The following is a 23,769-nucleotide window of genomic DNA, read 5'->3' as shown; positions in this document are numbered from 1 at the left end:
TGCCATCCCCGCCGCGGTACCAACGGCCCCCAACGCCGCCGCCTTAGCCACTGCTGGTGCGGCCGCGGCAATCAACGCTGGAATCGCAGCTAACAGCGGAAATATCCCACCGGTCTTTTCCATGTTTTTAATTGCTGCGGATGAAAAATCTATTTGAACACCCTTTTTATTCTTCATCGCATCATTGAAATGTTTTATTTGACGCGCCGTCAACGATATCTTATGATTACCACCCGCCATCTGTGACGGCTTCAGCGTTATTGTGGTCCCGCATTGTTTAGCCGACTTTGATCGTAATTTCTTGACTTGACCATCAGTCAACTCTACACTGACGACACTATACGACATTTTATTGTAAACGCGTTTATGCTTTCAATTACATGTTTTCCACTGGCGCATCAACGATTCTCATTCGTCCACCAACGCCTTCTAGCAGCATTGATTTATCGCTGAGAATGACAGCAACCGCTCTATAATTAACACCACCCGGGGCTATACGAGCTCGGAAGTGTATATCAACGACGGATTGTCTCGTTAAATCAAGATGTTCCAGCGAAAAATAATAAATCGGATACAGGTTTTTAAAATCAAGTTGTGATATTTGCAAACCAGTGTCGACGTTTTGATCACGACCCATATACGACAGCAATCGATGATACACACGTGCGATATGGTTGTCGCCGTAATTAAGCTGTATATCCTCGGATGGTTCCTGTTGTCCGTTTATTCTCAGCGAAACATCCCTGACTCCTAATTGATCAAATATCATATGGCTGCGTTCTTGACTACCCAATCGTTCCCTATTCTGCAGCGCTATGAATATATGACGCGGGGCTGAAACACCCTGTTTTGACGCCAGGTGCCATGTAAACGTATCGGCGACGTTATCCTCTTTAGCATCAGTTGTTACCGCTAGCCAACTCAACAACGATTTCCCTCCCTGTTCCATAAATGCTAACAATCGTGCTTCCGTGGTAACTGATGGAGTCAGCACCGGCATCCACAATGCCATTTTAGTTAAAACGACTTTACCGGCAGCGACGCCAGCAGCACGCCATATTGCATTGTTATCATCGCCCCTTCGCGTCAGCGCGATTGTATGCTTAGCCCCATAGACAACTTTTCTGACATTTCTGCAGAATCCGAATATGTGATGGAGTGGAATCGCGCATGAAAACTGTCGGCGTGGTCCTTGCAACATTCCTACTCGTGCTGCGAATCCTAGATTGTAATCATTGTTGGTGCTTTTTATAATATTGAAATTAGCGACTGGTTTTACTCTGCGGTCTGGGTTATTTGCTTCAACCTGGTCAACTGCGGTATCTTTTTCCACTAGCACGTTGATGTACTGAATATGGTCAGCGTTATTGGTGGTGTCCTTCGAAAACATCATAGATGGGCCCGCCGATCTTGTATAATCATCCGAGTATCTCGCCAACCCAATTATCGTTGTTGCAACATCAACCTCGCGTTCTATTGATTCAATTTCTCGCCCGTCAATAAGATATCTGGCGCTCTCAAATAACGCCATGATACCGTTGTTGACGAAGCCAACTCGAACACGATGGTCATCTGCGTATGGTGCATTATCGGCGGCATTTGTCACGAGTTCTCCCTCGATTTCGATAAACGCTTCACACGGCAAAAAATATTTACTGGTATCTTGGACTTGAAGTTCAATTCGCGATCGTAGGTCGGGTTGCGCTGCATAATAAGAATAAAATTGATAATCACGGACAGAATCATCCCTGCGCACTGGGGCGTCCATATCAAACGCGGGATCAGCGGTTCGCGCAAACATTTTATTATTTATCATGTTGATGTTTTCAATTGCGATTTTTTCGTCGTAAATTCTTTGAATTTAAACCACTTCCCGCTATCGCGTTCATGAGCGCGTTGGTTGCCGCATCGGCGGATGGCTCAGCCATTGATGGCTTCGTCGCCAACGACTGAGTCGTCGCCAACGACTCTAGTTTTTCTTCCACGGCGTTATTTATTACTTTACTGACATTTGCAGGCATCACTGTCGTTGATGGCATTACCGGTGGTTTCTGTTTTTTTCTCCTGGATTTCACCAATGACATTAGTTTGTCTCGTGCGGCAGAAAACGCCCTTCCGGCAACATCTCCAATAGCGCCGATTCCCTTATCACGAATAACATCAATAGCCTTCATTCCTAATTGTTTGGCTAACGGCGCCACTTTTGGAGCCATTCTTGTAAATAACCCCGCAATGGTGCTACCGAGACCATCTCCATAGTACGCGCGGTAAACAGGCAATCGCGAGTTTACCACGTAGACGAGTACTGGTTTATCATGGTTGTAGTGTATGATCATCCTTATTAAAAACACCAGTTTTCCAATTAATCATCCACGAGTTCGTCTATGAGCGTTCGATATGCATTAATGTCCATAATACCGCCTGCAAATAACCGCTTGCAAATATCAGCGGCTTCATTGATTATTTCCGGAGAGTTATTTCCGGCTCGTTTTCCTCCAATTAGTACCTCTAGCCGTGATATATCACTGAGAACACTACCAGGACAGGTAACGCCGTAGGATTCTTTACCAACAGGGTATCCTTTTCCTTTTTTTGGTGTTATACTCTTAACTTCCTTGTGGAATTCATCGTAATCGGGATCACCACGATGTGGTAATGCTTCTTTATGTTTACTCGCTAAATACACTATTCTTGCCCAGTCCTTTAACGACTTTATATTTTTCTCGTAACCGCTATTGATATGCTTCTTATCTCGTATGCTCTTAGCAAAATTGTTGGCAGCAAAATTAATTAATTCTTCCCTGTTGCTGAAGCCTCTAATTTCATCTATTGTGCTCTTCTTGAGTACAATACGGGGTATATTCCCCTCTTTTTCTTCCGGTATTTCTTCTTCTGGTATTTCTTCTTCTGGTTCTCTTGCGGTGGCGCCTAGTTCTTCTTCATCGGCCATTGTAACATAAGGTTCTTGTGGTTCGGTTATAGCGAGTGGTGGTGGCCTCCGTGTTGTAGCAGCCGCTATTTTTGCAGGAAGTGTTTCTAAAGACCTTTTTGTTTGTTCGGTCTGAGCCGCTATCTTTTCAAGCGCATCGAGGACGGGCACAGTTGCCGCCGTAACATCTTTGGTCGCTTTAGTTACCGGGGCAAAGAGTTGTTCGCTTCCAACAGTAAAATCGGTTTGTAGTTGCTGCCGCGTTTGAAGTTGTTCTCGGACCCTGTCTCGTAACGGTATGAACTTTTTGAGCGCTGCTAGCCGCTCTCTGGCTAGCCGAGTAGTAAGTGATTCGCCTACCATTATTGCAATTGCGAAGCAATTTCTAATTTCTCGCCGGAGTTTTCGTCTATAATCCTTCTAATGTTTTTGATCTTACTAGAAATCTCCCGGCGTCGTTCATAAACACGTCCAAGTTTTTTTCGTATTATTTCAACGGCAGTGAATAGTCCAATGAATGCATTTGCGTCATTGTGGTACAGGTTCTCATTAATCGTATGTTGTAATCGTTTTATAAAAAAATACTCGCGGGCCAGGGTAAAACGCCCCCGTTTCGATTGTTCGTTAATAATCTCATAATCGGATAATATTTTTTCACTGTCGAGACCATCAGATAATTCAATTCCTTGATTTTTTAATTTTGAAATCTCAGTTAATATATTATTGATGTCTTCGATATTCATTATTCTTATAAAACATCTTGTTTTTAAATAAAAAAAAATGAAAACCCCGTGTATCAATTCCGAGGTGTTCATACTTTGTTTTCTTCCGGAACGGACAATTTATTGTCAGCGCCGGTGGCCTTGTCAGCGCCATAGGCGCCGGTGACTTCGTCACTCGCTGATATTTACATATGAAAATCGAATTCTGTGTCCGGTTCTTTTTGAGATCGCTGTTTGATATACTCGTTCTGCAACAAATCGTACTGAGGCCCTACAAATGTCGAAATATTTTCCTGCCGCATGCATGGAGTGAAATGTTTTTTCCTCGTGCGTTGATGTATTAAACGATTTGACACCTCTTGCTTGATTTGAACACTTACCAGTTTGGCCTTTTTTAATATTTTCGCTCTGAGAGATAGCTTGCAGATTACACAGTCTGTTATCTTGACAATTAGAATTAATGTGATCAATAACGAGGCCATCTTTGATCAATCCGTTAAACGCTTCATATACCACCCTGTGAACAAAATACGTCTTCTTTCCAGCACTAAATTGCAAATACCCCCGATTATTCACGGTACCAACCGGCTTCTTCAGTTTCCGGTTTCTAACAATGCCGTCGCGAGATGTCTCGTAATTGACGAGCAGGGGATGCGGCTGAAATTCTTGGTCCATTTGTATAATAATGCTACTTGTCTAATTTATTATTTGGTTTAATTATAAATCTTTCAACGTAGTCTTGGGGGGTTTTGATGACGAAGTCTGCGGTAGGGTCAATGACGGCGTTTTTAATTCGCTTGTCATAATAGCGTTTTAGTTCCCTGTATCGCTTTCCGCCACAATTAATACATAACTGTGATTTTCCTCTTACACCGACGTGGCAAACCAAGCACGGGAGAGGGCCAAGAGAACCATTACGAACGCTTTGTAAATGGTATCCGCAGAATTCACCTCTACATGATTTATTGCACGGGGTTGTCGACCCAATCATCAACCATTTGCATTTATTCATTATACTATATTCTTTCATTTAAATACTTGTTTTAATTATATGGATGAGTTTGAGAGATTGGCAGCAATTAAGCCCCGGAAAAATATTAAATTCAATCTCGATAGAGTCCTCAAGGACACACCAAAAGCGTTAATAAACGATAAAACCCTGTTGAATAAAATACGCGATTGTATCAATGAATTCAAGCGTGATGGCGCATCTCACAGTTGGTCAACATTTCGAATTGATGGCATTGTTGATGCTACCATGAACGACAACCGCGCAGCAACGATAATATCACAACTTGACGGTAAAAGATATTTCTTCAGAGTAAAATTCATTGTCCGGGTGAAATCAGGCGATTGGATCATACGTGATAAATTTGAACCGGTTCTCAGCGACAAGAAAACAGTCATTGTCAGCCGCGACTCCAAGCCGGGGTTGTTAACCGGAATTGACAGACCATACTATGAACGAGCGTATCCTGAAACAGCAGTTGTTTATGGAATATACCCGTTAAATAAGAAACCTGATATCGGAAAACTGAAACCGATGAAACAGTCAACCGGGATAAATTGTGTAGCAGAACGAATAATAGAGCATTTTACAAATGCGTGTCGAGGAAACAAATTGACTGATTTACGACGTAGCAAAATCAACCAGTGGGAACTAACCGTAAAAGAGCGTGGAGCAACCATCAGCGACATAGCATGATTAGAAACATCGCTGAGATTTCCAATAACCGTTACAACGATAACCGGTGAAGTATTATACGAATCGAAGTATAAATCGAAGGGAGCCCCAATCAAAATTATTGATCATAACGAACACGCATGGACGCCCGTGATCACAATATTTCCACGGGATAGAACAGTAAAGTATATACCCGAAGAATTTTTAGGAGAAGAATTCTTCCGGGATGGTTTTCTCGCGGAGAGGAAACTATTTGATGCTATTGCCTACTTGTGTAAAAACGACCCTGTATCAGTGTGGTTACTTCGCAGCGCTGAAAACGATGCGGATACCTTTGATCAGTTTGTAAGACCAAACGGCGAATTATATCGCACTGAAGCATTTCACAACAGGATGAAAAAAACCGCCATAGAATTTGAGGAGCATGATGAACAACTGCTAACAAATTGTTTTACGATTCCATCGGTTGTAGCTCATGTTGCAGCAAGGAAAAATGCGTGGAGACCAACGCGCAAGGAATTTTTACCAGATGTACAATCCAGTTGTTTGGAGTATTATCACGGTGGATTATGGAACACTGAATACAACCGCGACGCTATGATCTCGGTTGATATGGTTGCCTGTTATCCAGCGAGTTTTCTCGGGTATGGATCCGCCGCTGAGTATTTCAAACGATTTGGACACCCCAGACATGAAATGACTCGTGTTGCTATTAATGGACCACTGCCTGATTTTGATTTAACCGGATTCGCTCGCATAGTATCATTTGAATTCGCGGCAGGACTTCATCGCTGTTGTTATATTTGGATCGGTAGACACATGGCTGAAAAGAAGTGGCTGCCAATAGCGCTGCTACGGTATATGATTGATTGTAGCATGTTAGTTTCGTTGATTGTCAGTGACGCGATTATATCATACCGGGCGCAGACTGAAGTCTGGTTACCAGAACCGGAGCGTCTAGACAGCATAATTGACGAGTCCAGAAAAAACATTGATGCCGACGAGGAATATATCATCGAATGGTCCAGGAGGATATTTAACCAACGAAACCGCGAGGCGAAAGATCTCGGTAGAAGAATAATCGGTAAGTTCACACAAGGTGGAAAAAACTGCGACTACAAACGATATTGCTCACGGCTGATTATAGATGACGCAGAATATGATTTCGTAATCAAGGACGCAGTGGCGAAAAATAGATACGTGAACTGCAAAACAGCTTTCTTGTCCAATGGAACAAGGTTGGGTACAGTTGTTACCTACGGCGATGGAGACAGCCCCGCGTATCCGCATTTGAGGGCGTCTATGCTGGGTTATGCCGCTATCAATTTATTCTCGATGATAAATAGATTCCCCGATACCGCGGTTAGAGTAGCCGTTGATTCATTTTATATTGACGTAGCGTATAAGGGAAACGTAGCCGAGTTTACTAGTCCGGACGAGAGTTGGGGTACATGGAGAATTAAAAATGAAATACGACGCGATTATTCCCCGTCAGCAAATGTCATCGTTGAGAACAATTACCTACGCGGTAATAATTTATCAGAATGGTCTAATGCACCATCGTGTTCTGATCCAATTTGTAGACACAAGACGGTTTATTTAAGCGGCTGTGGCGGGTCAGGAAAGACGACTCGGGCAATTGAATTATTTCGAACGCGGGCAAGTATAATCGTGCTTACACCGACCCATAGACTAGCGCGAGAGATAAAACAACGAAATGTTGACGCCGTTACTTATCACAGCTTTTTTCGATACAGCGGCGGTGAGTGGACTCCTGATCGAATGGGGGAAAAATTTATTCCCGACATTATCATCTGGGATGAGATATGTACTGTTTCGTTAGATACTTTACAAATGTTTCTTGAGTGGTTGCTGCGCGCGAATACAGCAGTAATCATGTGTGGGGACCATGGCCAACCACCACCATTTGTCGGCGAGGGTCCACATGATTGGTTGAGCGGGTTTGTGGACTATTATGAAGAAACCGATACTGATTACCGGGCACTTGATGAACAACTGCGCGAGGTTAAAAAACTAATCAGATTACAGCCGGATAGAATTCAATGTGAAATAATCCGCGAGGTGATTCCGGAAACGCCGTTAAATGAATTCTGGGAAACATGGAGACCAAACGATTTAATTGTAGCGAGCAGAAAGATAGTCAGAGACACACTTCAGCGGAGGTTGTTTGCGTTGCATAAGGAAAAGTTTCCAACGCGCCCAGTGCCGTTGTGTTATAGACCCGCTGACACACGGCGGCAGAACATTGAAGTTGAAATCCCGGGCCCGACAGCGTCAGGGACAAAAAAACAAATTCTTGTGCTGAATGATATTGTGCTCGTTGATATCAGCGTCGTCGAGGACGCGCTACGTGCTGATAAATCCCCGTGGACGCTAGGATACGCAACAACAATACATTCCTCGCAGGGACTGACCATCACGGACACAATTGTTTGGATGGTTGATAATCGCATCGAATGGTCGAATCTAGTCTATCTTGCAGTGTCCAGAGTACGAAGGATAAATCAGCTTCGAAGAATTGTTATTGACGGAGCCGGTGACGGAGTCACTGACGAAGCCGGCGACAAAGTCACCATCGATGCAAGCGTCATTGATAGAAAACTCTCGGGTTACCGCCAACAGGATAAAAAAAAACAGCGGCGTTTTGATATTGATGCCGAATTAATAATCTCGCTACGACAACAACAGAATAATCACTGCGCGAGTTGCAATTGTATAATGCGTTGGCGTTATTCGGATAAAGACACTCGCCAATTTACCGTGGATAGGATCGATAACAGTCTCGGTCATGTCAAAAACAATGTGAGGTTGACCTGTCTTGAGTGCAATAGACGCAACGGCGCTAGTTAAGACCACGTGGGGGCAATTGAGTATCGTTAGGTATCACTTGTAGTTGCTCGCGTGTAAATCCGCGCTGAGGAGCAGTTGAATCCAGTCTGTAGATCGGTGGTCTACCAGTTGATCGTGTTATCGTTGATATGTTATGTGTGGTAACACTCCAAATAGGATCAGTAGCTCTTTTTTTACCGCCTTCAAGCTCTCCTGGTTCATATAGATATCTAACAGTGACATCGCCAAGAATCGACTTGGAAACGCTATTTATTTTTGATTTTCCGGGTATATACTCGTATTTAATCGCGTCGCTGGGCTTCATGTTGATTGCTCGGGTAATCTCGTTATTTAACGCTGCAATTACACCTGGCAACCTTTTAACCCATTCACGAGATCGTTTTTCTTGGATGAATTCCTTCGCGTATTGATATCCAAATAACCGTTCAGCGAGAGTCCGATTGAATCGTTCAACAATTGCCTGATCACGATGTAGCGCAGTATGACCTCGTCGTATCGCGACGCTATGATGTTTCAGCGTTGATAAAACAGCGCCGCGAAATTCACTACCGGGATCAACTTGTAATAGATTTGGCCAGCGCAGAGGGCCTCTTCGATAAATTCTTTCAAACGCAGCGGCTACTTCAGTTGCCGACTTTGTTTTTAACGGCTCCGCTTGTTTGTATCGACTCGCAACATCAACTACGGTTAGCGCGTATTTGTAACCGTTGTCATGCGGCAGAAATAGTATATCAGCCTGATGAACTTCATTAGGCACGCTGACATCAAAGCGCGAGAAGTTGATTTGTTTAGGCGGTGGTAGATAGATTTGCCATATAGCCTGTTTGGATAACCAATTAGCCGCAGTGGCCTTTGTTACTTTTGCAGCGCTTGCAAGCTTACCAATTGCGGCCTTCCCCTTCCAGTATCCTCTCGGAGAATAATAGATGGATTCCATCGTTTTTCTTGGATGATTGTTATTAATTACCAGCGCCAATCATTAATTTACCTTTCATAGCCGATTTTACCAACCATGAGGCCAATTTTTCTTTGACGGATTTATCAGGAATAGCATTTAGCGCGTGAATTAATTTTACATCCGCGATATGACGCTGTTGCAGATCGCTACTTTTGTAAGCAACATCATGAGCATGACACGCCTTATCGATAGCGTTTATTGGATACTCACCGGGTTTGGGCTGATTTTGATCATCGAGTCTAATATCTAATCGTGTTCCGGGGCCACAGTAGTTATATCCTGGGAGGTGTTTTTCTCCTGGATACTTTGCCCACGGTGTTCCGGGGAGTTTTGCCAATTTGGCTGCGATGTCACCTCCTCGCTTTTTTTTAAAACATCTCCGGGTCTAATAGAAATAAATCTAAATTTCTTTGTACCGCATTGTACACACTTGCCAGTAAGGGCCGATCTGTTATTTCTTGTTGTAGCGGTTGTCATATCATTTGTGCCAGTACGTACTCTACACTTCACACAATATAGATCCATAATTTATGTATAGAGATATGAATATAATTGATTTTTCGGCGACTAAAACAAGAGAACCAGTTAAGCATGTTGCAGCGTTACCAAACTCAATCCGGATGATTATCATCGGACCATCTGGATCCGGCAAGACGCAATTGTTACTCAATTTAATAATGAGATGGATGAAGTGGGATAAGTTGTATTTGGTTGCTCCTAGCGTAGATGATCAACGATGCTACGAGGTGTTGAAAGATTTCAACGAGAATGCATCAGCGATCGCTAATAAAAATGTCATCGAGTTTATCACAGATATCAATGATGCACCGGGTATTGATGATATTGATGGCGACGTTAACAATCTAGTCGTGTACGATGATGTTATGTTAGACAATCAAAAAAACCCAGCTAGGATATTTTCCAGAGGCAGGCATAAAAACACTGACGTGATATATGTCACTCAACGATACACTCAGATTCCAAAAGTAATTAGAGACAACTGTAATATTCTTGCTGTGTTCAACGGCGTTGATACACACACGCTACGAAATATTTGGCAGACATGGTGCGGCGGTGACATGGACTTTAATGTTTTTCGAAACTTTTTTAGTCATGCTCAGTCGACCCCACATGGATTCGTAACGATAAATTTACATGATCCTCGGACACGATATCGTATCGGACTTGACCAAATATTCGGTTAGTTGTAAATAATTTTCATTGTAAGCAGCAGAGGGGGCGATGACATCGACGCGATCGTCGATGTGCTTACCGGACGCTGACGACGCTGGGGATCGACGCGCAGAAGGTGTTAATTAAACCAAATGACGATTGGACGATCCCCCAGCGTCGTCGTCGTTTTTTTTTTACCAGGCGCTGACGACACTAGATCGTTGAGTGCAGAAAGTAATAATTAAGCAAAATAACGATTGGACAAAATGTCCGATTCGCCCCCTCTGCTGCTCCTTGCACTAGTTGTTTAGGTAAAGTGTGCTTATTTAAAATATAACCACAAAAGTATAATCGCATGAAAGTCTCGTTAAGAGCATGTGATACATCCTTACACTATAGATTGTATAATAGATTTTATAGTGCTACAGTCTATGTACATTGATAAACCAAATATAAATGTACACAAATAAGTCTACAAGTTAGCTATGCCACTTAAATTTCTTTCAAGTATTACAAACGGAATATAATACTATAAACTTTTGAGATTAATTTGAAATACTTATCCACAAAAGCAGTGTGTCACAAAATTTAAACTTTTCCGTCTTTCCGTTCATATAATGTGCATAAGTATACGTAGAGAAAGAAACAAACAAACATTTTCATCATCACATGAAACATGCTGGTTACTACAGCATATACAATGACGAATCTTCAAATCTGCACTTTCTATTTGAACAAAGGAAACGAATATTCTTGAAAATATTACACAGTATTTAAATTCATATGTTTCAATATTCCACAAAATGCGATACATTATAACGATTATTACGAGTAGGTCGAAGAAACAAAAGAAGACGTGTCAGTCAAGGAATGGGTCATGGGTCATGTCAGTAAATTATTGAAAATAGACACTTCACATTTAATTACTATAGGAACTAACTTTAGAAAAATGTATTATCTATATGAGTTCGTTAGGTTTGTATTATAACACAAACTTAATCAGGTTTCCATTCTGCTTTCATAATGGAAACCAAAAAAGATGTAATAGTATATTTTACAATAATGATGCGGTTCTCAATAATTAAGTGCATATTGCACATTTGATATCTTTTCTAAAAGCTGTTCAGTACATGAAACATAAACATCAGGGGAAAATGCGAATTGGTTGTATTTTTTCAAAACAGTTCATCTTCCACTGGGAGCATTACAGACAATGAATGCAACATGTTTGGCAACGATGCGTGTTTTTCTTTCATTCTTGTAGGACTCGTCTTAACGTTAGATATTTGTCTGAATCGTTAGATATTTGTCTGAATGCATAAGAATAACATATGTTGTATGACTAAATTATACATAAGAATGAAGATTTAAACCTTGATTAGGTAAGACTAAATACAATAAATTTATTACAATGTTCAACGTTTGCCATCCGTCACGTAAGCGCTTTGAAATGACACTTTTGGACTGTGGACATTATAACTATAACTGGGTACATCTACACGTTTCACTCTTTAAAAGTAACTAGGGCCTGATATCGCTAATAAATAGTTATAGTGGTATGCATATAAATTGCATTAATTATATTCTGCAACACAGTACACACATAATGCATGCATTACAATATCGATGTCTCCCTTGGACTATGTCCATTACAAACCTTTCATTAGGAGGCCCAACTGAAAGATTAATTGTGTCACCCTGTTTTTCCTTAGTGTGACGTCTCAATTATAATTCTAATAAACTGATAAAGAAACTCATTTTTCTCTTTCTTCCTAGTTCACATTTGTGAAACATTTCGAATGCAAATATATATATATATATATATATATATATATATATATATATATATATATATATACACACACAAAATTTATATATAGTGTAAATTGTGTATCTATTGTGTCAGGTATTGATGAATGGCTTGTTAACTTGTGTTCACATATGACTGCAATTTCAGTATCATATAGATTAAGTAAATCATATACCCATACGCATATCTTGAAAATATAAACATTTATGAACAGCTATAGATGTCTTGAATTGGTATTTACCGGAGAGTCAAGAATTTAGTTTCTGTGGTTGTTGACTTTCAGTTGCATGCCATTGTCCAGCATAATATAGGTTACATATGGCGACCAGTATATTTGGTTTAAGGAGAATCTTGGACAACCACTGGAGAGCAGCAGATGAGCGAACAATGTTAAATCATAATACACGTTTATTGAAATAAATGTGTAATTCGTTACTAAGCAAACATGACCATTTTGTAAATATTTACAAAACCCAGTTTCGCTATTCCATAACCCATGAAATGCTACTTTGCTTACTGATAAAAGTGATAGTTGTATGTTATATGGAAAAAGCTGAAATAGACAATATTGTATTTCTTACCCAAACACATATATATGCTTCTTCATATTTACCCGGATGCAGGGTGTGAAAATAAACAATGATTGGCAAAGAATATGACTATATGGATACTGACATCAAAGAAATTGGTATTGTAACCTTTTGATAAACTTGGGGATTTATACGTTTCTAAGCAATACTGCCGACATGTTGTTACCAGTCTATGCTCTTAAAATAAGTAATAGAAAATAGTGGAGACAACGAGCATTGTACAATTTAACAAACAGTGTATTTCCCTAAAATACAAAGTGAAAAATGAGATAAAAGCACTTGTGGTATTGCGAATTAAATCCCAAAATAATCCAAGAATTAAATGTGATGTGATGCGATTTTGATTTTTAACGTAACTTTAACAATTTTTCAGTCATATCGCTACGACATCTGCAATGTGGCAGTTTATAGTGATGTCTAACACTGGGGCATCATGCCGCAGACATGTAGCATGATGTCCCACCCAGTCACATTATCCTGACACTAGGCCGACCAGTCCTAACACTAACCTCTTAATGCTGAACGCCAAGCGAGGCAGCTGTTAGTACCATTTCTAAAGTCTCTGGTATGACTCGGCTGGGGATCAAACCCACGACCTCCCGCATCCGAGGCGGACGCTCTAACCACTAGTCCACCGGAGCGGTCCAAGAATTAAATACACAAGTACAAGTAATAAAACGTCCTGAATGAAGTTCAGCTCGAGTTACGAAGTTATTGAAAATTGAAGGCGATGATGTGTCTATTATGGTCTGTGAAGGGCTTATGTGTCAGCAGTCCCTTGTTGAATCATACAGCTATTATCCCAGGTCTAAATTCAGTATAAATTCCTATGAATGTCTTTATCCAAGAAGTTTGTCAGAACACTTTTGCATTTCCAGAGAATATAATCACTTGAATTGAATAATTTGAAGAAAATAAAATGAAGCCCAAACTGGACACAACATAATACAACTTAAAGTGCTAGATGTTAAGGCATGTCTGGTAAAGTCCTCACAGTCACAAGATAATATATTTCAATCCTTGACCTCAAGTCACAATTAGCATTTTCTAAAAACAACCTTTACCTAATGGAAAATATCCTTCTAGAATCTTCTAGAGACATTTTTATTTACTACACAATAGCCTACAAAATGTACTTAGGAATCTACAAAACCCTGACCTTCATCAACATATTTCCTCCTTCTTTGTTTACCTGAATAATAATCCTGATAATAAGCTCATAAACATAGAGAATAATGAAGCTATTATTAATTGTTTACGAACATTAAAAAATCAAAAAATAGAAAACACAATCAGGTCAAGCAGAAATGAATTAGATTTTGGACAAGGTCAAGTCCAGCATACAATGTTGCATTACAATAACATGTATTGGAATAAATAAAATTAAAACTAACAAAAGTTAAATTAAATATATACAACAATGCTGATTATTACTTCAACAATGGTGAGGAAACTCAAAATATAATCTGGAACTTCTACTATTGAATAGTTCGTAATACTTATTTACTTTGTCTTTTCGCTGTTTCATATTTCAACCTGTATTACAAACTTATCAGGTGTTACTTCACTGAAACAGACAAGTATCTCATTATGCGCTGAGGAAACTCATTAGCATACCCAACTGTGAACTGAAATGGAGCAATTAAAATTTGATCCAAATGAAGGAAAACTTGAGTGAGAAATACATTTGCAGCTTTGTACTTCCTAATAAAAGAAAAATTAAATTCAAGCAACAGTTTCTGATCAATGTACACTTTTCACAATCACATAACAGCCTTATGGGATACTTAATTGTGTATTTGTGACTGAAAGCTGACATATTAATACTTACCCTTTCTTTCTTCTTTCTGTCTTCCTGAAAGAATATAATAAATCTTGTATTAGAAACGTAAAATAAGCCTTGTTTATTTCATCTCAAAAGAGAGCGATAGATACGCATGCACATATTCGCAAATATATATATATATATATATATATATATATATATATATATATGGCTTTAACATTATCCATGCATGATTTATAGGGAGGTCACCGTTAATAAGATTATAAGAAGAAAAACTGGTGCGTATAAAGGTTCCTGATTTTATATTACTATGTCATGCATGTGAGTCAATAAGGATGCTTAACTCGAGATACACTGTCGCTTTACAAGTTCGATACAGGCAAATCAATCTACGAGGCGTCATATGAAAAATGTAGATACGATTTATTGAAAACACATACACATTTTTTGCAGAAATGTACCGAAATTACGTAATCATTTCACCTACTTTTAAGGTTGAAGCGCCTTGTTAACCACTAGGTTGAAATATATAAAGCTATTGAAAAGACGCCCTTGATATACAATATTTATATTATTCAATGACCTATATCAGTTCTTATTATATGCTCATTTTTCGTCTCTGTCTACTTTACATTGTCAAAATCGTGCAGTATTTTGCGATGCTGAACACCTTGATATTGCACGCACGTGAACAAAACATGTGCCTAAAAATACTAAAGTGTATATCGAACTACTTTGTAAGCAAACCATGTACACTCATCTAGTAGACGTGTTTGTTTTGGTTGATTAAATTTGTTTGTGAATGAACTAAATAAGCTGTTTAATCCATTTCAATGTATGGATGATAAATTTAAAGATGTGGACGAGCCAGAAATGAAGCTTTCAAACATACACACAAATAAACATGATATTCGCAATATCAACAACAAACGTGAGACGCAGTTATTGAAAAAATAGTTATTTATGAGAAATATTCGTAACTTTATGCAAATAGAATGGTTCAGACTATGACCAGTGCTCTGTGGTCTGTAAAAATGTAACTTAGAAAAGCATATTGAGACCAAGGGTTATCATTCAACAAGCCTGTCAAAATATTTGACTCGAGACAAAATGCAGTTGAAGGTTTTGATAGGAAACTAAGATCCCCAGAACCAATAAGCCAAGATAATGACAAAGTATTATTTCCGCAAGCTAAATGCACTGTCACACAAAAGCTCCTATACAATTTTTCCCATGTAGCTATTTTGATACAATGCAAATCTGAATTCCGTATTCTGCAAAACTTGATACACCACGAAAATGTACTTGAATTTCAAGTACATTTCCAGCTGAAATCACATTCTCCTTACTGCACTAAACTGGCCCAATAATACAGTCCATCATAATCAGAAAAGCAGAATTGAGTTGGATCAACACAAAAGCAACATCCGTCTATTTCAGACCAAATGGAGCAATTATTGAAATGCACATTCATTCACAATTTCTCTAAATTTCAATTTTAAGTAGACTATAACGACAATTCTTTTTGAAACTACAGTCAAACACGCGACGAAGTTCAAAGGCCCCTAAACGGTGCAATGTACACAATAAAACTATTTTTGAAAGCAGCATAAATTCAGCTTCTTTGTTTCTTGTAGTATAAGTAAGCCTCAATGAGAATAACAAAATACGAATATGAAGAAAGGTTTCCTGCATTTGTATGGGAAAATATGAACTTGTTTTCTCAGAATAATGTTAGACTCCCAAAGGTTGTGCAGTATTATTCCGAGATAAACTTGTTCATCTTGCCCCATACAAATTCACTAACCTATCAATATTACATAACATTTATTATCAAGATCATCTGTCCAAAATGAAACATTTCATTACAGCAATATGTTTTGCATTCTCGTACTCTTAATACTTACAACTAAATGTGCAAGTTATCATAAACTGATGTATCCATTTCACGTGTTGTATGCGTAGATGCCAGTGGCATGTACAAATGCTAGTTCAATCACAGCACATGCCACCATATCGTAAACAGGTTCATTTTGATAAGGAGTATCCCTGTTATGATAACCCCCACGCCTTATGTATCAGAAACGGCATCCCTCTTTCTGGACTACCGCTGCCGTCTCAGTTCCGCTGAGCCCCCACAATCACCACCACCTCCACCACCACAGTATGTAAAAATACAAGTTATAGCAGGTTTTATGTGGACAAAGTGAAAATAGCGGTTTAGTGCCAACCCCGGCGCCCACGTACCCAAATAACCGTCATCAACGATAACTGATTTGGGTTACAATAATTCGAGCTCCAACGGCACATTATGTCCAACAATTCCACTAAAATCTTTATGACTATATGCCAGACTTGTAACAACATCATCCATGTTGTATCGTTTGTCATCGTAACACGATAATCGCGTGTTTTTGTAACGAGTAAAAGGTTATGACAATTCGATCATATCGTGTTCATTTGCTTAAACATGTTAAAGCCTCCTAAAGCAGCTAGATAGTGATTATAGGATGATATTATTTTGATGATAACTTTTATTCCTTTAGCGAGTCTTGTAATCACCATCTGCTAATTTGACCGAATCCATCTTACTCCTCAACCGGTCAAATTCTGCTATGGTCACTGAATTCATCTCGTTTTAAAATCAGACGATGACTTTTTCATTGGAATCATCTTGAAATTTACTCGTTTTATGATAATCCGAAAAGTCGAACAAATATTTATCCGAAAACATGTCCTCGTACACATCCCTGGTCCAATTTACTCCAATCGTTCATGAACTTTTAAGGATAAACTCCTTTAAGCGCCGTATATGACCTCCATATTTTTCGTTGGTGTGCTTGAACGGTTTCGTGTTTTATCCATCCACTGAAAACCCTCCATGAACCTCTGTTTGCCTAACCAGAACGACATGTATTTTTCCAAGTTGTTATGAAAGCATCGGATTTTTTGCGAGAAAATCCCAAAAACAACTGACGATCAAATGCGATTCGCAATGCTTTTCTTTTCTTTTTATGAGCAACCATGACCGGGTGAAATAAATGAGGACAAAGTTAGTCCTATTGGGGTGTATATGTACGGCATTTTATTATTTTTATAAACAACTTTAGTTTTACTCCTGACTGCTATTAATTCTACGGTTGCTGCAAATTAAATAGCAAGGCTATTTATACGGTTGGCAAAAGCCACGGCAAGTGTAAAAAGGTGGCAATGTGGTGATCATCCTCTGTTATGTTCCCTACTCACTTCCTCTGACAACTCATTATGGCACTCCTTTTGCTACTGTAATGCCTATCGGCAATAACATCGACGCTGAAATGGTAGCACCAATAGCCTGGATCAAAGGAACGATAACGGAAGCAAAAGAGCCTCATTCTTAGGTCGGCCACGTTGAAGCAGGCGCTGTCTTCGTCATGGCATTTTATACAGCGCAAGAGACATAATTTTTTACACCATGATCATCTTTAGAAATGACTATAAAAGCAAGTATTTCCAGAAATATAAATATTTCCAGAAATGCGAAGAATTTTGATTACACAAAGAGCGTCTTGGTAACAACTTCAGAAATGCACAGCATTTCCATTTACAAGACTACATCAATTTTTCCATTGAGAACATCTAACGTCATCGAGCACGTAACACTTGTGATCATTACCAACATCTGGATATGTGGTCCATCGGATTTCAATATCCGCAGAGGAATCTTTCAGTCGTGCCGCATTCATGGAGACATCGAAGTCAAACATGGGGTAGAGCGCTGAAAACTCTTCTAAAGAAATTTGAGTGCCTGTGTCTGTGTCCTGAGATTTTGCAACGCCTCCATCAGCATTGTGTACATCCGAGTGTAATTCAAAATTACATTTGAGTTACCGCTCCGGTGGACTAGTGGTTAGAGCGTCCGCCCTGGATGCAGATGTTCGTGGGTTCGATCCAAGGCAGAGACATACAAAAGAGTTCAAAAATTGGTACTAACAGCTGCCTCGCTAGGCGCTAAGCAGTAAGAGGTTAGCGTTAGGACTGGTCGTTTTGGTGTCAGGATAATGTGACTGGGTGGACATCATGCTACATGTCTGTGGCATGATGCGGCATGATGCCGGAGTGCTAGACATCATTTTGAACTGCCACATTGCAGACATCATAGAGATATGACTGATAAATCGTTAAAAGTTATGTTAAAAATCTAAATCAGAGAGAGAGAGAGAGAGAGAGAGAGAGAGAGAGAGAGAGATTTGAGTTCTCATTCTGGGTATTGCCTCGAATTTATGCAGACATGAATTTGGCTTATGAAAAGGTTCTAACAAATTTGTTTTGTTTCCTTCTTGATCCGTACGTCGTGCCATATTCTGAAAAGTCACAAACACGTGTCTGAAATGCTTGCTGCCTGGCACTGATGGCGGCGCGCCACGTGTTCGTCACCTGAGCCACTGCGACCTGCTCCATGTAAATTCAGCTTTGCTCAAAATACAGCCTTTTCATGAAATTAGTTAGCATGGATACTAATTCGAGTGCGTGCACGACCGAGGTGACGATTTTAGGCATCCATGACAATAATCAACTCAGGCATGTACTGCGCAGAAGAATATCGCTCAAGCACCAACGTGTATTTGTTGCCATTGAACAATGTTGTAATGTCTCTGCACACAAAACAATTGAGCTCAGCGGTAACAGTATGCAAATTTAGTGGTAAGCGTCCGTCAAAACCCGGCGAGTGGCAAATCCAAGATTGTATTAAATCAATTTTGAAATAGTGTGCTGATTTTTTTCTAGCGAATCAAAATTAATGATGTTCATTCTTACACAATAATGTCATACACAAACTTTGGTAATTTAATCGGTTTCGGTGGAACTTGGTCGGAACTCAAGCAAGTCAATTTGATCGGATATACCATGATGGGATATTTAGATATGGGATGGGAACATCCAAGAGGACTGCAAAATAATTATCAATCCTCCGCTGACAGATAGTCCCACGTGGGGACTCTGCTGAATACTAAATTGTCCATGACTGGCGGCACGATGACAGTCAGCTTCAACATGAAAGGAAAGGCTTTGCACGGCATGCAAACTACCTCCTCGGCCAGGCCCTGCGTCTCGTCAGACGCACAGTGGTGGAGTTACGTCATGGAGGGATGGGCCGATGAACTAAGAAACCATAACCTGGTCGATGAACATGAGTCATGATTCCACAAATTTAGGCTTGCGTACTATGCCGGCACGGGACGCGGTGGTGGCAAAGTACAGAAAAACAAAAGTACACCGTTTAAAAATCCAGAGGCTATACTTTATAAGGCAAATATTACTTAGTGCGCGATGGTGCTCTTGGCACCGGAGGTGCTGACTGTTTCGTTCTATCCTCCGGAGTCAACCTGCTCATGATTTAGTATAACATGACAGAAATCGTCATAATCGCTATCGGCTATATCAGTTGTTATTCTACGAGGTTTTTCCTCAGAATGTGATACCAATATTGGATGTAGATCAGGTGATGATGAGTCTGGTGCTCATGCAAAAAGAACAAATAGCGTATACGATAAGTTATACCAATATTTCTTAACCATAGAGACTAAAAGTTGCTTAATTCAGAATTGCATGCGACGTTTGACTACACAAGCTACATTTCGGTTTGTGGCATGTGGCATAAGGAGTGCATGATACCTTCAGCAAAGGTATAGCAGTTTAAATAGTTTTTGGAAACCTAATCGGAGAGGGTATGGTCTAACAAATCGAGCATATTATCGGCACGATCATCATAGAGCTCCCAATACAATTCACATTTTCCCTCGTTTTCTATATTTTTAGAAATGTGGCTAAATCATCGTTTACTGATGCATACTCTGAATTTCGGGACAATACACTAACATTGTCGTTAGTCTTCATAAATGATACACGACAACAGCAATTGCACGAGGCCATTAACCATCATATGTCGTCCCTAAATGTTGTAAGGACAGGGAATCAATTTGATTAGTCAAAAACCTCGAGGAAATTATTCAAGTGATAATGCAAGAGCTTAGTCCGGTATCGTTGACGCCATCGTGAAAACCTATTACTGCAAAAGAAGTTAATTCGCATGAGAGAAAAATAAGCTGACTCTCATATAAAAGATCAAAATTGCATGGACAAGGTTGTCACCGACTTGAGACAAATTCCGAATCTGCATTAGATCATTTTCGAAAAATCTACCAAAGTTACATATGGATGTGGCAGGTGATCGATTTTCATCACGTGGACGAAAGTCGTTCGTCCGAGGACATTAATGAATTATTAGATCCTTATTACCGCTATTACCACCGGAAAGTTTGCGCGTTGAAACATGCCTACCGGTACTCCTGGCGCATTCTAAGAGTGCTCAGAAAGATCGAACCCAAATTTGAGGCCAAATAAATACGCCTTTGTCGCTTATAATAAAATTCGAACTAAAACCAGGTCGTACATGCAATGAGGTAAATTCGACATGACCATTTTAATCGAGGAATTACGGATGGTGGACGATATCATTATCATGTTGGATCTGACATCGATGTCGACCATGCGGTTTGAAAAAGTCGTATGATAACAAGTTTAAGGCGGATTAAGCATAGCGAAAATAAATTTGGGTGTTAAACTTTCTGGAAAAAAGCCGACCGTGTGGTACCGTCAGTGAGAAATTGTAAGGCTCTAATTTTTTAGCTGCTTGAGCTATGGAACAGTCTTTACTCCAATCCCCTGTACCAGTATCTGTGGCGATGACAGGACGTACAGGTCTAAAAGTAATTGCACCACATTGCCAAGAAGATTGTTTACACTTTGGGTTACCATCTCTAAATTTTGAAGACGATTACTGAGTGTATTACCGTACAAGTGATGTACGACACTTCCCACAGGAAGGATTCCTCGGTGAGTCTCAAATACAAAATGATGCTGGTAAATCATTGCCCTGAGACCATTTCTAGAGTTGCTTATCAGCTAGTATCCTGTGTTCATGACGTTCGTAGCGAGCAAATGTTTTGTTCTCACTTGCCTAACCTCTCTTTGCTCGGTCGCTTCATAGGTGGTAAATACGGGGTGACCTCTCCACTGAGCCATTGTATATAATACCATTTTTCCGGATACTTGTCTAATTGATCGAATTCTTTCGTTAACCTTCGACACGGCCAAATTAATACCTCTGCGATAATAATCGTAGAGGTCCACGTAATATTGGTACAGCGCCATTATTTTGAAAGCAATATAAGCCATGATGCTTCGTTCATGGCAAATGAAACGGATTTGGTGTTATATTAAACTTTAGTATTCTCTTGTGTATACGGTTACGTCCGTGTCTAAACTCTTATTTAAAATAAACAATAACGATTTTTCGTCAGCGCAACCATAATCCACTCGGTCGTCGTACAAGCCCCAAAAAATAAGTTATACCCACTATCAGAGGTTCGTCATTGTACAAACCAAATTGCGGTTTATCGTAGCGAGGTGAAAAATAGAGCTGGCCATACGAACACCTGAAAATCGCATGGAGCAGTACAACTTGGGACGCAATGATAGAAAATGGCGAGGCCATATAATACCTCTAGATAATAATAATCGTGTATTTTTCCTGCACGCCATACGAAAGGACATTTACATTCTAGTAAAAAACTTTGTCTATTTCGCCAAAATGCAACTATCGGAGGAGTATCAAAAACTGGGGACATCATCGATGCAAATTTCATAACCAAACATCGCTACTGCCCAATAACTTTTCGGTGTATTTCCTTAGTATATGCAAAAATAAAGACCCCCAAAATACGGCAAAGTCGCAGAAATACAAAGTAGGAGATACTTTTATACCCACGGTAGAATCGATGTCGCCAAAAGAACAGCTGCCTATAACTGTTGCTTATTCAGATCCTCAAACTGTGGCCAATTTAAGCTCGCGCCATTCGGCGGATTTTCGCTGCACGTGATTTTTCGAAATAAACTCATCTAACTGATGATTTAACTCCACCATTGTTATTTTAAAGATGATAAAAATATACAATGTCAAAACAGTGCTACATCACTAACAACATATTACAAATTCCAGAAACACTCGATGAAGCTTTCACTACCGTCTTCAGAAATAACGTCCATATCAACTTTTAACTCACCGTGAATTAAGCCAAAGGCATCGCACGAAGACAAATATTACTCACAGCAGAGCAACGATAATAACTATCCAATCATAGCATCGTCAAAATCAGTTATAACTCCGATGTCATTCGGAGGCATTCTGCTTCGTGTTTGATTAGCACCTACTTTAAAAATTAGTCAAATTTATGATAATCCTAAGAATAGGGATAACATTTCGGAGACACGGTACCTCGCCCATGCTATCAGCGAAAAATGCAAAGCTCTCGATGATGCCATCGTTAAATTTTACCTTCTCAATATCGATATCGCTGTTAATTTGACTCTCACAAGTCATATGGCGCAGGTCTGATAAAATGTTGCTCACGCACAACAGCAGAAAGAAGTTTACGACCAGGGAAGGTGCACATTACCTACGATAAGGACCTCATCATGAAACACTGCACGTGTTGTATCACCAAGGATCAACTTTTGGAACTGATTCACACCGAAACAGTGTAACATACATCAGTAATCACGGTTGGGGCTGGTTCGCGCAAGAGCACTGGAGGCGGTATTCGGGTTAAGAGGCGCCTTGGTTGGTTCCAAACCACTATCTTCACTTCACCCGTATAAAACCTGCTGGAACCGGTATTTTTACATATTGCGGTGGGGACCCCTCAGCGGCACGAGGAGGGCAGCGGTAGTCCCAGCAGCAGAGAGGGTGATCAGACCACTTAAGGGAGTGGTCACCCTTGTGTTTGGACCAAAAAAAAAACAGTGACCCTTCATAGAGGTCAATACCACATCTACGATTATTGTTTGTCCCAAACAGAATTGTAGACGAACCCTCTCTGCTGCTATTCATGTTGCAAAAGAAATGTTTACCACCATATCAAGTTTGATGAATATTTCTCAACGCGTTCTCCTCATCTGAATCATGGGAATCTTCATCTGAAACATGGGAATTTGTTCTATGTTTCAAGTAATATTCAAGTTCTGATGGTGGTTTTTCTATTTTTGGATTTATGTTCTTTCTGTGTTTATAATATATCATCAAACTTCTGTATCGATCTCCACCGCAATTTTTGCAAATCTGATATAATCCTCTAACGCCGTTGTTACATCTAACACAACTTCGTGGACCAGCATGAGGATTTTTCTTTATAAGATAATTATGTT

General features: G+C 39.8%; 1 protein-coding gene across 6 annotated transcripts in view; it reads right to left on the bottom strand.

Moving 5' to 3' along the window:
• The window catches only part of LOC149783479 (heat shock 70 kDa protein 12A-like), an 80,981-nt gene that overhangs the window by 38,468 nt on the left and 18,744 nt on the right, over window positions 1–23,769 (bottom strand). For all 6 annotated transcript variants that reach the window (XM_089931728.1, XM_089931732.1, XM_089931733.1 and 3 more), the window contains one exon: window positions 14,569–14,592. In XM_089931728.1, coding sequence (XP_089787854.1) covers window positions 14,569–14,592 — 24 coding nt within the window. The remainder of the gene's footprint in view (window positions 1–14,568; window positions 14,593–23,769) is intronic.

Source organism: Sinohyriopsis cumingii, chromosome 14, assembly GCF_028554795.1.
Source record: "Sinohyriopsis cumingii isolate HCF-2022 chromosome 14, ASM2855479v2, whole genome shotgun sequence".
In the NCBI taxonomy this organism is placed as follows: Eukaryota; Metazoa; Mollusca; class Bivalvia; order Unionida; family Unionidae; genus Sinohyriopsis; species Sinohyriopsis cumingii.
Note: the sequence above shows the minus strand (reverse complement) of the source record. Positions and strands in the feature narration are given on the sequence as shown.